This window comes from Quercus lobata, chromosome 12, assembly GCF_001633185.2.
Source record: "Quercus lobata isolate SW786 chromosome 12, ValleyOak3.0 Primary Assembly, whole genome shotgun sequence".
NCBI lineage: Eukaryota > Viridiplantae > Streptophyta > Magnoliopsida > Fagales > Fagaceae > Quercus > Quercus lobata.
Genome location: NC_044915.1, coordinates 21,780,705 through 21,794,228, shown reverse-complemented (window position 1 = coordinate 21,794,228; position 13,524 = coordinate 21,780,705). Strand labels below are relative to the sequence as shown.

The following is a 13,524-nucleotide window of genomic DNA, read 5'->3' as shown; positions in this document are numbered from 1 at the left end:
AAGTGAGAGAGGTAGGTGAGTGTAATAAAGTGAGGGTATTTGTTTAAAATGCATTTCTCATCACTTTTCCCTCCTCATTTTCCTACCAATTTGGGAGGATAAAAAATGTGGGTGCAAGAGGGAAAACTTTCTCCCCTATTTTCTGTCTCTCCTATTTTCTTTTTTCAACCAAACAGTGGAAAACAACTATTTCCACCCTATTTTCCATTCTCCCTGTTTTCATCCCAACAAAACACACCCTTAGAAACTTCAAGAAGAGGGGAATCCTGGGATTTAATGAGACAACTTCCATATCTCTTTCTCTCTTCCCTGGTGCAACAAATGGGTTGAAGGGAACTTGGTTTATGCAAGGTTGGTTCGTGGATTTTATAATCGAGAGTGGCTTGAGCTTTTTCCATATTCCAGATTATCTCATATCCCATTTGGGTTTTCTGATCATCTGATCACATGGCATTAATGGTGAAAGTTCAAGTTGGTCCTGAAATAAAAAATGTCAAAAACACAAATTTAAACGTTCTGCATAAACCATGGATTTGTGGACTTGGGCTAATGCTTATGGACTAAAGTTTGTGGAAGTGCAACAAAGGAATATTCAAGTTACTAAACTCCAGACAGCTAGGTGGCAGCTCCAAATTTTTAATTCAATTCACAAACTCGACTTGGAAATTTCTTAGTCAAAAAAGAGCAATAATGTGGGCTTTGGTTTCTGATAAGGAACAATAAAGGTTGAAGTCTTAGCAGCATCATGTCATCATGTTTAGAAAAATTTACTCTCTTTGCACATAGTGAAGGGTGATGAGATTGGCGTTGTTGTTTTGTCAAAGTACTAGCTTCTCAAAGGTGATCGTGGAATGCAATTTTGCTAAACTGGTGGATCTCTTGAATTCGGACAAAGTTTTCTCTTTAGAAGCTGCTAGGATCATTGAGGACATTAGCTTAATTAGAGTTTTTTTTTTTTTTTTTTTAGGGTTTTTTTTTTTTTTTTTTTTCTTTTCTTTTCTTTTGATAGTACACCATTATGATGTAATCGTGTTGTCTTAACTTTGGCTAATGCTGCAAAAAAGGATGAGGAGGCCATTGTTTCAATTAGAAGAATGCCCATCTTTTCTCTTCCCCATTGTACAATATGATTTCCTTGAATAAAGTCTACTATTGATTCCTCTCCAAAAAAAAAAAAAAAACCTTTAAAATTTTTTTTTGATATGAACCATGTTGCACATAAACATCATATTTTTTAAGGAATATAATATAAATAAAGAAGGAAATGATTACATGGAATTTATAAGTGTGGGGCCAGAGAACTTACGACCTGGCCCACTTTCCACTAGGGCCCAGGGCTCATGCCGAGGAGGGTAGTTGCCGAGGACAAGTAGGGGAAGACCAAATAGCCTAGAGACGCAGCCGAGGATGACCCTGTCCTCGGCATCCCAAGACTTCGAAGGGAAAAGTGACATGTCATCAAAGGCAGCCTCCAAAGGCCCCCAGAAGAAGAGGCGAGTAGAATGGGATCTACGTGGGGGTACGGTGTGGAGGTGGTTCAAGGTAAATATGTCCCCTCCGCATTGAATGCATCCACAAACGTCCTAACCATATTAATGAGAAAAGATGCCTGAACAATGTAGTTTCGGTTATTGCAACTAACAAAAAGTAAGGGGAGGCAACTAATGGGACAGGTACTTGAATAGGCGCCTGCCTGATCAATAGGTGGAGGGCCAGGATCAGCCAAGAAGGGCTATATAATGTGAAGACTTATGCGCCAAAGAGGGGGTTGGGAAAAAAGGCCAAGAACGAGAGCCTCCCAGACCGTCTAGAGGAGAAAGACTCCTCGAGCGAACATGGTTTAATTCTGTATGAACACCACGACTAACCACCGTCCGGTGACCAAGGCCTAGCCTTTCAAACCCACGCTCTACAAATTATATTGTTTGGGTCTTTTTACGTGCGAACCCAATATTATTTTGTAGTCGTTACGAATCGAATCCTTACAATAAGTGTTAATCCTAAGCTCACCTAAAAAAAGGAATACTCTAAACTCTAAATCACATTTCATATGTAAATATTACTGCAATAAATTATAAATTAAAGAGTCAGTACTATTCTTCCATGCTATTCTTCCAAAATTAATAATTTAATAATAAACCTACCAAACACCATATATAGGGTTTGTTTGGATTGAGCTTATTTTTACTGAAACTGAAAACACTGTAGCAAAATATTTTTTAAATGTGTGAATAGTGCCGTGGGACCCATTTTTAATGAAAAAGTTGCTGAAAAGTGGAATTTGTGGGTCCGTGAACAATGCACAAATCACTGTTCACAGTGGAAAGTCAACATTTGCGATTACTGTTCATGCAACAGTGCATGAACAGTAGCCGCATCACTCTGAAACGCGTGAAAACAAAAAAAAACAAAAAAACAAAAAAAAAAAAAGAAGGATGTGTTTACTGTAGCGTGGGTCCCATGCCCAAAATGCAAACGCTGAACGTAGGAAAACGTCCAAACCAAACGGGCACATAATCGCATGGTTTTAACATTTTTAGACTAATAAAAAGACAAAGAATGCATTTGAGGTTATGCTATGCAACTACCCTGATTAGAACCAGATTGGATCCGAAAGAGGCAAAACAAATCCAAATGTGCTAAATAAATACTCCCTCCGTTCTAATTTGATAGTCCTCTATTCCATTTTGAGATATCTTAAAATGAAATTTTATTTCTAAAATTAATAAATAAAATTTTAATATTATTCTTTACTTTATATAAAAAGTTAACGTTATTTTTTTCTATAATTTAAATTAATGAGTGTAGTTCTGAAAACTTATACATTTTTATACAATAAACAGGATAGTAAATAATGTTTACTTAAAAATTTAAAATTTTAAAATAGAACAAACAAATTAAGATAGAAGAAGTACATATAATTGTTAATTGGTGTATTTTAATCTAATAATAATAATATGAGGTTTCCAAAATCACCGTCATATATTGTTTTGGTTTTAGAACCATTTCAACATCTTACAAAGTCCTTCTTTTTATTTTATTTTATTTTTTAAAATTTTGATATGAACCGGTGCAAACCGTGTTGCACAATGATAAACATATTATATTTTTTAGAGTATATAATATAAATAAAGAAGGAAACGATTGGATGGAGTTTATAAGTGTTCCAAGCTCACCTAAAAAAGGAATACTACTCTAAAGTCTAAATCACATTTCATATGTAAATATTACTGCAATAAATTACTATAAATTTGAGTCAGTATTATACTTCCATGCTATTATTCCAAAACTAATAATTTAATGGATAAAGTTTAGCTACAAAATTAGTTGTAACATAAAATTACAACATTACTCAATATCATTAACAATACTACATATTTTGAAAATCTAACTGTTGGATTACATGTTCTTTACACTCTTAATACATATATCAAATTTTGTGACAATTGGATAATATTTACTATATAATCTATAAAATTATATTTTATGCATAATTTTAAACTACAAAAACTTGCAATTTAAACAATTTATTGATGACATAGCTAATGATCTTTAATTTTCTAGAAATTTTGCAAGCATTGAGGATATAAGAATAAGATATAATCCAATGGTGGATTTGTCAAAATTTACCTCCAATAAAAAGATATTGAGTAAGGCTATAATCTTAGATTACTACTAATTTTGTAGCTAAATTTTGTCCTAATTTAATATAAACAAACCTTCACCTACCAAACACCATATATAATAGCATGGATTTGAACTTTTTAGACTGATAAGCATTGAGGTTATGCTATGCAACTACCCTGATTAGCACCAGACTGGAACTGAAAGAGGCAAAGCAAATGTGCTAAACAATTATATATATATATATATATATATAATTGTTAATTGGTGTAATTTAATCTAATAATAATATAAGGTTTCCAAATCACCGTCATATGTTGTTTTGGTTTTAGAACCATTTAAAAATCGTACAAGGCCCTTCTTTTCATTTATTAATTTAAACTTACAATATAATTAGGTAGGCTAGCTTGTTTTTTTTTTAGAATAGGTAGGCTAGCTTGTTGGTTTCAGTTTCTTTCAGGTTGATAATTAAATTTCCTAGCATTAATATTATAATTGGGATATGTTAATATCAGTCTATAGCCTAAATTGACTTTGTCAGAACCGACACTTTGCCAACTGTATCTTCGATGACACAGTGTCTATGGTAACATGCCAAGAATTCTATTAAACTCGTGGGTTCACTTGGCCCCTCCTCAGTTCAATTCACTTAATACAGCTCTCTTCCATAAAATGAAATAATACAGCAAGAATCAAGCATTTAATTATGCCGCATGCCATTTTTTTTAAGCAAATAAAATTAAGTTCAATTGAAATTTGATAATGCACTCCTTAATGATTTTTTTTTTTTTTTTTAAGGGATAATGTTAATTCTTAAGAGTCTCCTTGAAATGGCAGGATACATAGAGTGGGAATTGTAATATTAATTTTTTATTATTCATAATCTATTGTTTATTCCTATATTTTCGGTTCCAAATTATATCTAGTGAAATTTTGATAAAAATTATAGCAATAAATGATTTTACTACAAACCAACATTATCTCAACCCAACCAATAGAAATTTTTCTATGTTTATAATGTATATTCAATTTTTTTTTTTTTTTTTGATAAGAATGTATATTCAATTGAAACCAATACTTGTTGTAAAATGTTGTGAAATTTTTTTGGGCTTAGAATTACTTTTTCTTTTTTTTATGGGATAGAACTACTCTATTTTTTAAAACTAGAAGCAGCTTAATTAATTTTTATATTTTTGTTTATAAATGATAATTAATTTTTTCTTATCAGTGGTCCACTACTCACAATAATTAGCAAACATGTTACATTGTCATTATCATTTTAGTTGGGTCTGATTGCACTACACATTTTTAGGGCCCATTTGGTTTAGTGATATCTCAATTTTCATAACTCAGTTTTCAAAACTTATAACTCAAACCCAAAACTCATAACTCAATTCTCAAACCTCACTTTCACTCAAAAATTGCAAAACACATGTTTGAACTCAGTTCTCAATTACATATCTCTACAACTTTTCTCCAAAACCGTGGACCCTACCACTGACACTACCCAGCGTTGCTATTGTTGCTACCCGCGTCTCTCCATCTCTATCTTCTCCCTCCCTTCAACCCACAACCACTCACTGGCGCCATCAACCACTACCAATCCACCACCACTAACCTAGCCACTAGCCACCGTCAACCACTACAAACTGATCCACCACCACAAACCCAACAACCATCAACAAAACCCATTCATTAACAAAACCCAACAACCATCAGCAAAACTCATTTATCAACCATTGACAAAATCAAAACCCATTCATCAAAATAAAAATAAAACCTAGCACCGGTGACAAAATCACGGCGACAAAATAAAAACCCAGCACTAGTGATCATGGTCTTGGTGTTTCGAGGCTCTCGCTTTGATGGTGGTGGCGGAACTAGGCTAAACCAGCACTGGCGATCATGGTCTCGTGGTTTTCCTTTTCTGGGTCATTGGCTTCAAATAGTTCAAATTCGTAATCGGCGTGGCCACACCAGAGCCAGAGAGTACTAGTACTGAGCAAAAGCATCAAAAGCTAGAAGGCTATTACACGGCGTCATTTTCTCGTGACAGCAAGAACGTCGTAGAGACCTCTTTTACGAACGATGAGAAGAAAGAACAGGTGGTAGTAGAAAACGAGAGGCTCGAGACCAAAGAGATCTCGAATTCGAATGATGGTTGTGCTTCGACTTCGATTTCTAGTGAGTACTCGAAATTTGGTGTGGTGGCGGTGGAACTGGGCTGGACCAGAGAAAGGAAGAAAGAAAGAACCAGACAAAGGAGAGAGAGAGAGAGAGAGAGAGAGAGAAAAAAAAGAAATAAGTGGGAGAAGAAAGAGAGAGGATAAAGTAAGAGAGAGAGGTAATGTCATCAACACATATAGCCCCACAAAGGTAAAAAATTTACAATCCTGCCAATGAGTTATGTATCTCAGAAACTGAAAACACCAATTTGGTGTTTCCGATTTTCATCACTCTCACTCAAAATTTCTGAGTTTGAGTGATGAAAACAAGATTATGAAATCAAGCCAAACAAAAAAAAATTATTTGAATCCCACATTTTTTCATCACTGAGTTATGAGTTTCCAATGATATCACTCAAAATAGGCCTAAACCAAACAGACCCTTAATCCCTTATTTTTTGTGGTGGCCAACGGTAAAGATGAGACATGGGGTCTAACTCATGAGCAAATTTTAGATAGGAGGCTTGATATTAACACCGTATTTGGTGTAAAAGATGATAGGGAAGATCGAAGAGATTGGATCGCTTTTATCTTCTCCTTAGCCTTAGGTGTTTGATTATTTTTATTTTTTATTTTTTTTTGATGAACAGGTGTTTGATTATTTGTTGAATTAGTGTCATTTTTATTTTTTAACTTACATCTTACAGTTCTACTTTACAAGTTTACAGGCGTATAATTCTCGTACCTCATATTAAAAAATTAATAAATTCTTATACCAAATCTTGCCTCAATTTTACGAAAAAAAATCGACGTGGTAAAGCAACTTTCACTTGATGGATTTTCCAATCCAACCACTTGTAAGTTGTGAGATCTGAACCCGTGTATGAAAAGGTTTCAATTGATATGATAATTTTAGTGCTAAGCTTTAATGAAATCACAAGAAAACTGTGGAACATGACTGTATATCTTTTTTTTTTATCCCAAAAAAAAAATAAAAAATTCTTTTTATGGGTAGCCATTTTTTATTTATGTGAAGTAGCCATTTAATATAGGTGTACAGGTTAAAGAACCCCTTTTTTTTTTCATATTGCCTCTTTTAACTTGTTATTTTAAATTAGTCATATCTTTAGTGAGAGAAGTAGGTTATAAAGCCATTAATCTTAAAAACAAAAATTTTGATAATAGTTGGAGAATAGTGAGGTCCAATTAAACTGTAGTGGTGAAACTGTGAAAGCAAAGGAGCGACCACACTTATAATTATCTAGCATAAATAAGGCAATTGGAGACTAATCCTTTTTTTTTATTTTTTTTGAGAGGATTGGAGACTAATCTTAATTGGGATTACACAATATATCCACCGCCAAAAGGGATTGATAACCAGTAACCATAAGTCAGGTTCTCAATCATTGTTATCACTATTAGTGACATCCACTAATGGTGGCCTACCTTGCGGCATAATTAATTGGTTATAACTGGAGATACCTTTACATGCACTAAAATGCTCGAAGCCCCATGGTCCATGGACATTTAAATAAGGAAGGCACGCGTTTGGATTAGCCTTTTCAACTAATTTTTTTTTTTTTTTATTTGCTGAAAATTGACCAAAGTCACCAAACTATACATAATTAAATAAACTAATGTTTCTCAACAAATAAAAACAAACTTACAATTTGTGGGTTTTATGATTTATTTTTTATATATAAATTTGATAATTACAATAAAGGTGAAGAAAATTTGAACTCTAAAGTCTAAACATTTTTTGTTAAGAGTACTAAAAAGTGTTAGATAAACTACAAGCTCTTGATGATAAATTCTAATTGGTAATTAACTTAATGAGTAAAACTTCATCGCTTAGAATTAGTATAACTTTGAATCTCACCTATAACCAAAAAAAAAAAAAAAAAATCATTGATATACTAATTTGATAATATTTTAACTTGAAGATAAAGAATAATTATTTGTCTTTATCATGAATTAAATCCTAACATTTATTATTAAAAAACTATAATAATCTATAAAGTATAAATGCCTGTTTCTAAAAAAAAAAAGTATAAATCCCCTTCCAAAAAAATATAATAATTGCACATCTTCAAATGAAAATACAAGCACCTTTAATATTTTTTTTGTGCATGCCAATTTGCAAATGCAAAAGAAGAGGAAAAAGAAAAAGAATTCTTCAAAAAAAAAAAAAAAAAAAAAAGGAAAGAGAGAGAGAGAGAGAGAGAGAGAGATAGAGAGTTATCGGTGGGTCCCACTTCACCACATAGAAGACAAGAATATTTTTGCTTTCCCTACTCAATGAAACTGCGGTGGAGTGCACTGCCGACACAATCTTTCATCTAAAGCTTCTGTTTATGAAGTGTGAGAGGAGAGAGAGAGTCAGAGAAAGAGAGTTGCAAAAAAAGGAAACACAACTAAACAATTTAGCTTCCATGAGAGAGAGAGAGAGGGAGGGAGGTCCTTGTTGGAATAAATAAAGAAGCAACCTTTGCTCTTCTTTATTATATTATTATTTCTGAGGCAAAAGTGAGCAGAAAAGAGACATGGCAGAGAGAAGGAATTGTAAACTCCATGAGACAAGCTGATCCCTCTATGTTCAGTGCATCTTCTTCGTACCACACGCTTAGGTAGAAGAAGGTGCCACATAATACAGGTCTGTTGAGACTCCTCCTTTGGATCTGTAAGCTTTATATATATATATATATATAGGCATCATTTCCTTCCCAGATTTGAGCTTGACATTGTGTTTACTGAATTGGGATTTTATGGAACAATGTTTGTTGTTCCTGTTGTTTTGATTGGAAATGGTGGGCTTTGCTTATTTTCTTGATTTTCTTTGTTTCCCATCTGGGTTTTGCCTGTTTTGTACTTTTGTTCATTTCACTTTTGTGTGTTTGTGTGTGTTATGACTTGGAATTATTAGAAATGCTTGCTGGATACACTTATTTGGGAGAGTTATTGATTAGTAGAGTCAATTTTCGGTACTTGGTCAGTTTATTTAGTTGAAAGCATCTTTATTAGGAAGTTTGTTGTTAATCTTTCATGGTTTGGATAGAAATGAAGTAGGTCATTCAGATCTGGGCTTGAATGGTAGAGAGAGATTAATGTGGTGTGAAACAGTAAAACTAGGCTTGGCTTCCATGTGGAAATTGGTTCTGTGAAAGTTTTTGTAAAGAGGGGGTTTGTTCCATGGCTTTCCTCCTAACAAGCTTGTGAGAGTTGATTTATTGATTGAAGTACAATGAATTGATTGACTAGAAATTACATAGATATGATAAAAACTTAGAATTAGTTTGCTATAGAATGACATTAATAGAAAGGCGACCCTGAATAGGAGAGAGTTAGATACAATGTTTGAGCCATAAACATGGAACCAAGTCTAAGATTTGAATGTTTCTCAGTAGCTGATTTACTTTCATTGAGGGAAAAAAGTAGTTGTTGAAACTTGAAATCAAGGAACAATGATAGAAAGGACCTTGAGAAAGACAAAGAATTTGAGTGAAAGCAATGCATATCAGGACAAGTGGAACGTGAAGCTGTAGGATGAATGTTATTCTGGATTAGTTTTGAAAATTTGTGTACATTATGGGACCATATGATGTTTGATATGCATTGTCCTATTATTGATGACAATAATAACGAGCTCTTTCCTAAAATAATGCATTTTGAGAAACATGTTTTCCACAATGATGTTGGTTGAAACTAATGCAGTTTGTGCCCTGTAGAACCACTCTGCATCTCATCCAACTGACATTTTGATCACCCTCTTTGTACATGTTGGTTGCCTATTGTCTTTAAGCATATTGTTTTCAGAGCTTTATAAGCAATACTTTTTATGATGAGTTTACAAAATTTTTAAAGCATTCAAAGAAAACTTCGTTCATAAGAGTGTCAAAAGCGTTATTTCAAACAGCACCTTGAGTCTGTTTAGAATTTTTAAATGAAATGGATGAAATTTCTTGGAATATTAGAGCCAACATTCATCAGATTATCCATCGGTGTCTTGGAACCTGGACAGGACTTGGCATTAATATGGTTTGAAATGGTTGTGGCCCTTCTCTGCTGAGTTGATGGCCAGTCTTGGGACCAAAACAGGCTTATATATAACATATTAACATCACAATTTATTTCATTCCTTTATAGCATCATGATAGAGCTAATTAGTTTTTGCTGATATAATTACAACAATATACTAAATTACATTGCTCTATGATACTTTTTTTATTTTTTCAATATGTTCTACATGAAAAATCTTATCACTGCTCAGGATAGTTCTTGTTTAGTCTTACATTTTCCAGCAAGATAGTTGCATTGAGTGCTTTTTGGCTATGATTTGGCTTATTGATATCCATCATTGCTGTGCAGTTTGGAGATGGGAACGTTGGTGCTTAATGCTGAGAATGTAGACTCAGATATTTACCTCTCGCTGGGGCTTAAAGAGTTGAGAAAAGGAGTTCCAACAATTCCTCGGGTTTTGTCACTTCTCTCATCACTACTTGAGAGATCTGTTCAGAAGAATGAGGTGCTTTTGGAGGAAACACAAATTAAAGATGTTATCACAATATTCCATGGTTTGAGAGAACCCACTCTCAGCATTCGGCAGTATATTGATCGAATCTTCAAGTACTCTGGCTGCAGCCCATCCTGCTTTGTTGTTGCACACATTTATGTGGATAGATTCCTTCAGAGTACGGAGGTTCATTTAACTTCACTTAATGTTCACCGGCTTCTGATAACAAGTATAATGCTTGCAGCAAAATTTATTGATGATGCGTAAGTACTGACCCAAATAGATAGTTGTACATTTGATTTGACTCTCATGTCTTAAGTTGGTGATAAAATCATCAAGACTGATCATTTAAGTAGAAGTTCATCAACTAGGGAAGTAATTATTATAGGCTGGCAAAAAGATGGTGTTCATGCTTCCCATTAAGGGAATCCAAGTATAATGAATCTGTGTCAGAAATATAAGCCATATGCTTCAATAGCTCTATAAGCCGATCAGAAAATGAACTAGAGGAAGATTTTGTGCCTTTATATTGTATTTATTTTTTCTTTGTATCCTCTGTCAGCTTACTTTTGGTTCAAACTTATGAAATAAATCTTTTACATTATTCTGCAGATTCTTCAACAATGCATATTATGCAAAAGTGGGAGGAGTAAGCACGGCAGAGTTGAATAGGTTGGAGATGAAGTTTTTGTTTAGTATAGATTTCAGACTTCAGGTAAGTGTAGAAATGTTTGGAAAGTATTGTTCACAATTGGAAAAGGAAAGCTCAGAAGGGCTACAGATTGAGCGGCCATTCAAAGCCTGTGGAATTAAAGAGAGTTGGTCAAAAACAAACAAAGATGATTCAACTTGTGCTCCCACAGTTGCAAGATGAAAATGTGGAATCATCAATCATCTCAATGTATCATTACGAACCCACGAATTGCTAAAATACAATCATCTTAGAAAATATTGATTGTTGAATATGAACAATTGTGTTAGTGACAGCATTGCTTGTTTGCTTACTTCTTTCAAATGTTGTAGTTGGGTAGAGATTTGCAATAGGTTTTACCTTGTTTCTATTCATTCTGTGCTTATTCTCAAAGCACCCAATATCCTAGCAGTTTTACTACCGGTTTGTTGTAAAGTGCAAACACAGGTTAAGCAATTTTATGGTCAAGAGAAGAGATTGCATGAGTTTCACAATTTCAGCTGCTAGCAACTATGGGTCATATGAACAAAAATATGTACTCTCCAATTCTTTTATTGATACTTAGTTACAATAATGGAGCGTGGGGATTTGTACCACGAATGCCTCCGTTGAAAACACCATGAGTTGTCACTTGAGTTATAATTCCTTTTTTTGATAGGTTACTTGAGTTATAATTCTTGTAATTGGTTCAAAACTATAGAAAATATTTTTGCCAATAACCAGAATATCCAAATGAACCGAGTATAGCCGTATAGGTGCACTGTAATGTCATTTAAGATTATATTTTATTGTTGATTCTTGGTAAGACCTCCCCATTCAACGATAGAAGCATCTTAGTCCCAGTAGTACGTTTCTTACATCACTTCTTTGACAAATCTTAAGTACTTTTTTTTAGGGGTCTAAATATCTCTTAAGCACCGAGTAGACCCTCTTCGGAGATCAGTGCAATAAGTATTTGTCCGCATCCATGATCCACCACAAAACCATCTGTATGTTATAGGACTCTCAAATAATATATATATATATAACCGAAACTTTTGAAGTTCCCACAATTTTCCACATCAGCATTATTAAAAATAAAAAATAAAAAAACTATTTTTAATCCAAAAATTTCAGTTAAACAGTTTTGTAATATTAGCATCCACCCGATAGTTGTCTAATATCACAGCCTTCACCTCGATCCTCTCTCTCTCCATCAAGCACAACCTGTCTCTCTTTGTGTTGAGTTTTTCTCTCTCTCCCATGGCAAACCCAAATACAGACCTCATGGCTACAAACCCATACCCAAACACAGATCTGATGGGTACAAATCCATTTGCAATCCGTGGTTTCATTGTAAACCCCACCTCCAAATCCCCCACTCTCACCATCTATGAAGTTCCAAAAACGTCCCAAAGCCATCACCTCTCTCACCCAATGGAGTTGATACCGTACCGTACCGGCCGATACGGCCGGTATTTTCCTTACCTGAGCTTAAAACGGTACCAAAACACTTGTGTTTCGTTCCAGTTCAAATACCAGTTATATTGAGTTGTTCCGGCTATACCGGACAAAAATATCACATTTCGGCCGGAAAAATCATACCGGACCGGAACATGATTTTCAGTTTAAAAAGAAAGAAAAATTTTCAGATCCAATATCTCTCTCCCCTCTTTCAGTAACATATTAACTTACGGTCTCTCACTATGTTGCTGCCGCTGCCAGAAAATCACCGCCACATTGCCGGAGTCCCATTTCGCTGATCTCCTTCTCCTCCCACTTCTTCATCTTTTTCGTTAAATAACCCAGAACCTCTTTCTTGGCTTTTGTTTGTTTTAGTTTGGCTTTTCAGTTTCTTTTGTTTTGTCCTTCCTGTTTATGTGCTTGACAGCTTTACCCAACTTTTACTACTAATAAATTCCAAGTTCCAACTTCAGCACCTTTATTATTAATTTATTTGAATAAAATAATTTTATATTTCTTTTATTGATTTGCGTCTCTAACACCCAGTTACGTGAACTTTCTTTTAATAAGTATTTTATTTATTTTTAATTTATGTATTTTATTTTTAACTTCAACTACGGTACACCAAATTTATGTATTTATTTTCAATGTTTCTTTTCTAATTAATTATGTAATTATTAAACAAAGACTTAAAGAGTAAAATTCCTTAACCTCAAGTCAAAATCATTATGTCATGTGACCATAAAATTTGTGTTCGTATAACTATGCTATAGTAAATCTTCAATAGTATTTAAACTTGAGTTAGAATATCTAAACCTATTTCAGACCTATAGTATATGAAGTAAAACATGTCATATCAAGAACGAATAAGATATGTATAAAGAATAAGTATAAAGACATATTTTCAAGTGTAGATTAGGAGTTGTACATTAAGAATTATGTTCCGCCATCATGTATAAAAACAAACCACTCCATTGTTTATTGTAATAGTAAGAGAAAATAGCATAATATCTTTCAAGGGGCCAACAAAGAAGCAATGGTGCAGCCCATGCCTTTATTTCCTTGAGAATTTTTAGATACTGTAGTAAAAG

The 13,524-nt window shown here is 33.8% G+C and overlaps 1 protein-coding gene across 1 annotated transcript; it reads left to right on the top strand.

Annotated features, from left to right (window-relative positions):
* The first annotated feature begins 8,093 nt into the window (after window positions 1-8,093).
* On the top strand, window positions 8,094-11,475 carry LOC115972414 (cyclin-P3-1). Its single transcript, XM_031092696.1, has 3 exons — window positions 8,094-8,442; window positions 10,155-10,562; window positions 10,912-11,475. The coding sequence occupies exons 2-3, from the start codon at window positions 10,162-10,164 to the stop codon at window positions 11,171-11,173; spliced, it is 663 nt and encodes a 220-aa protein (XP_030948556.1). The 5' UTR covers window positions 8,094-8,442; window positions 10,155-10,161; the 3' UTR covers window positions 11,174-11,475.
* The last annotated feature ends 2,049 nt before the right edge of the window (window positions 11,476-13,524 follow it).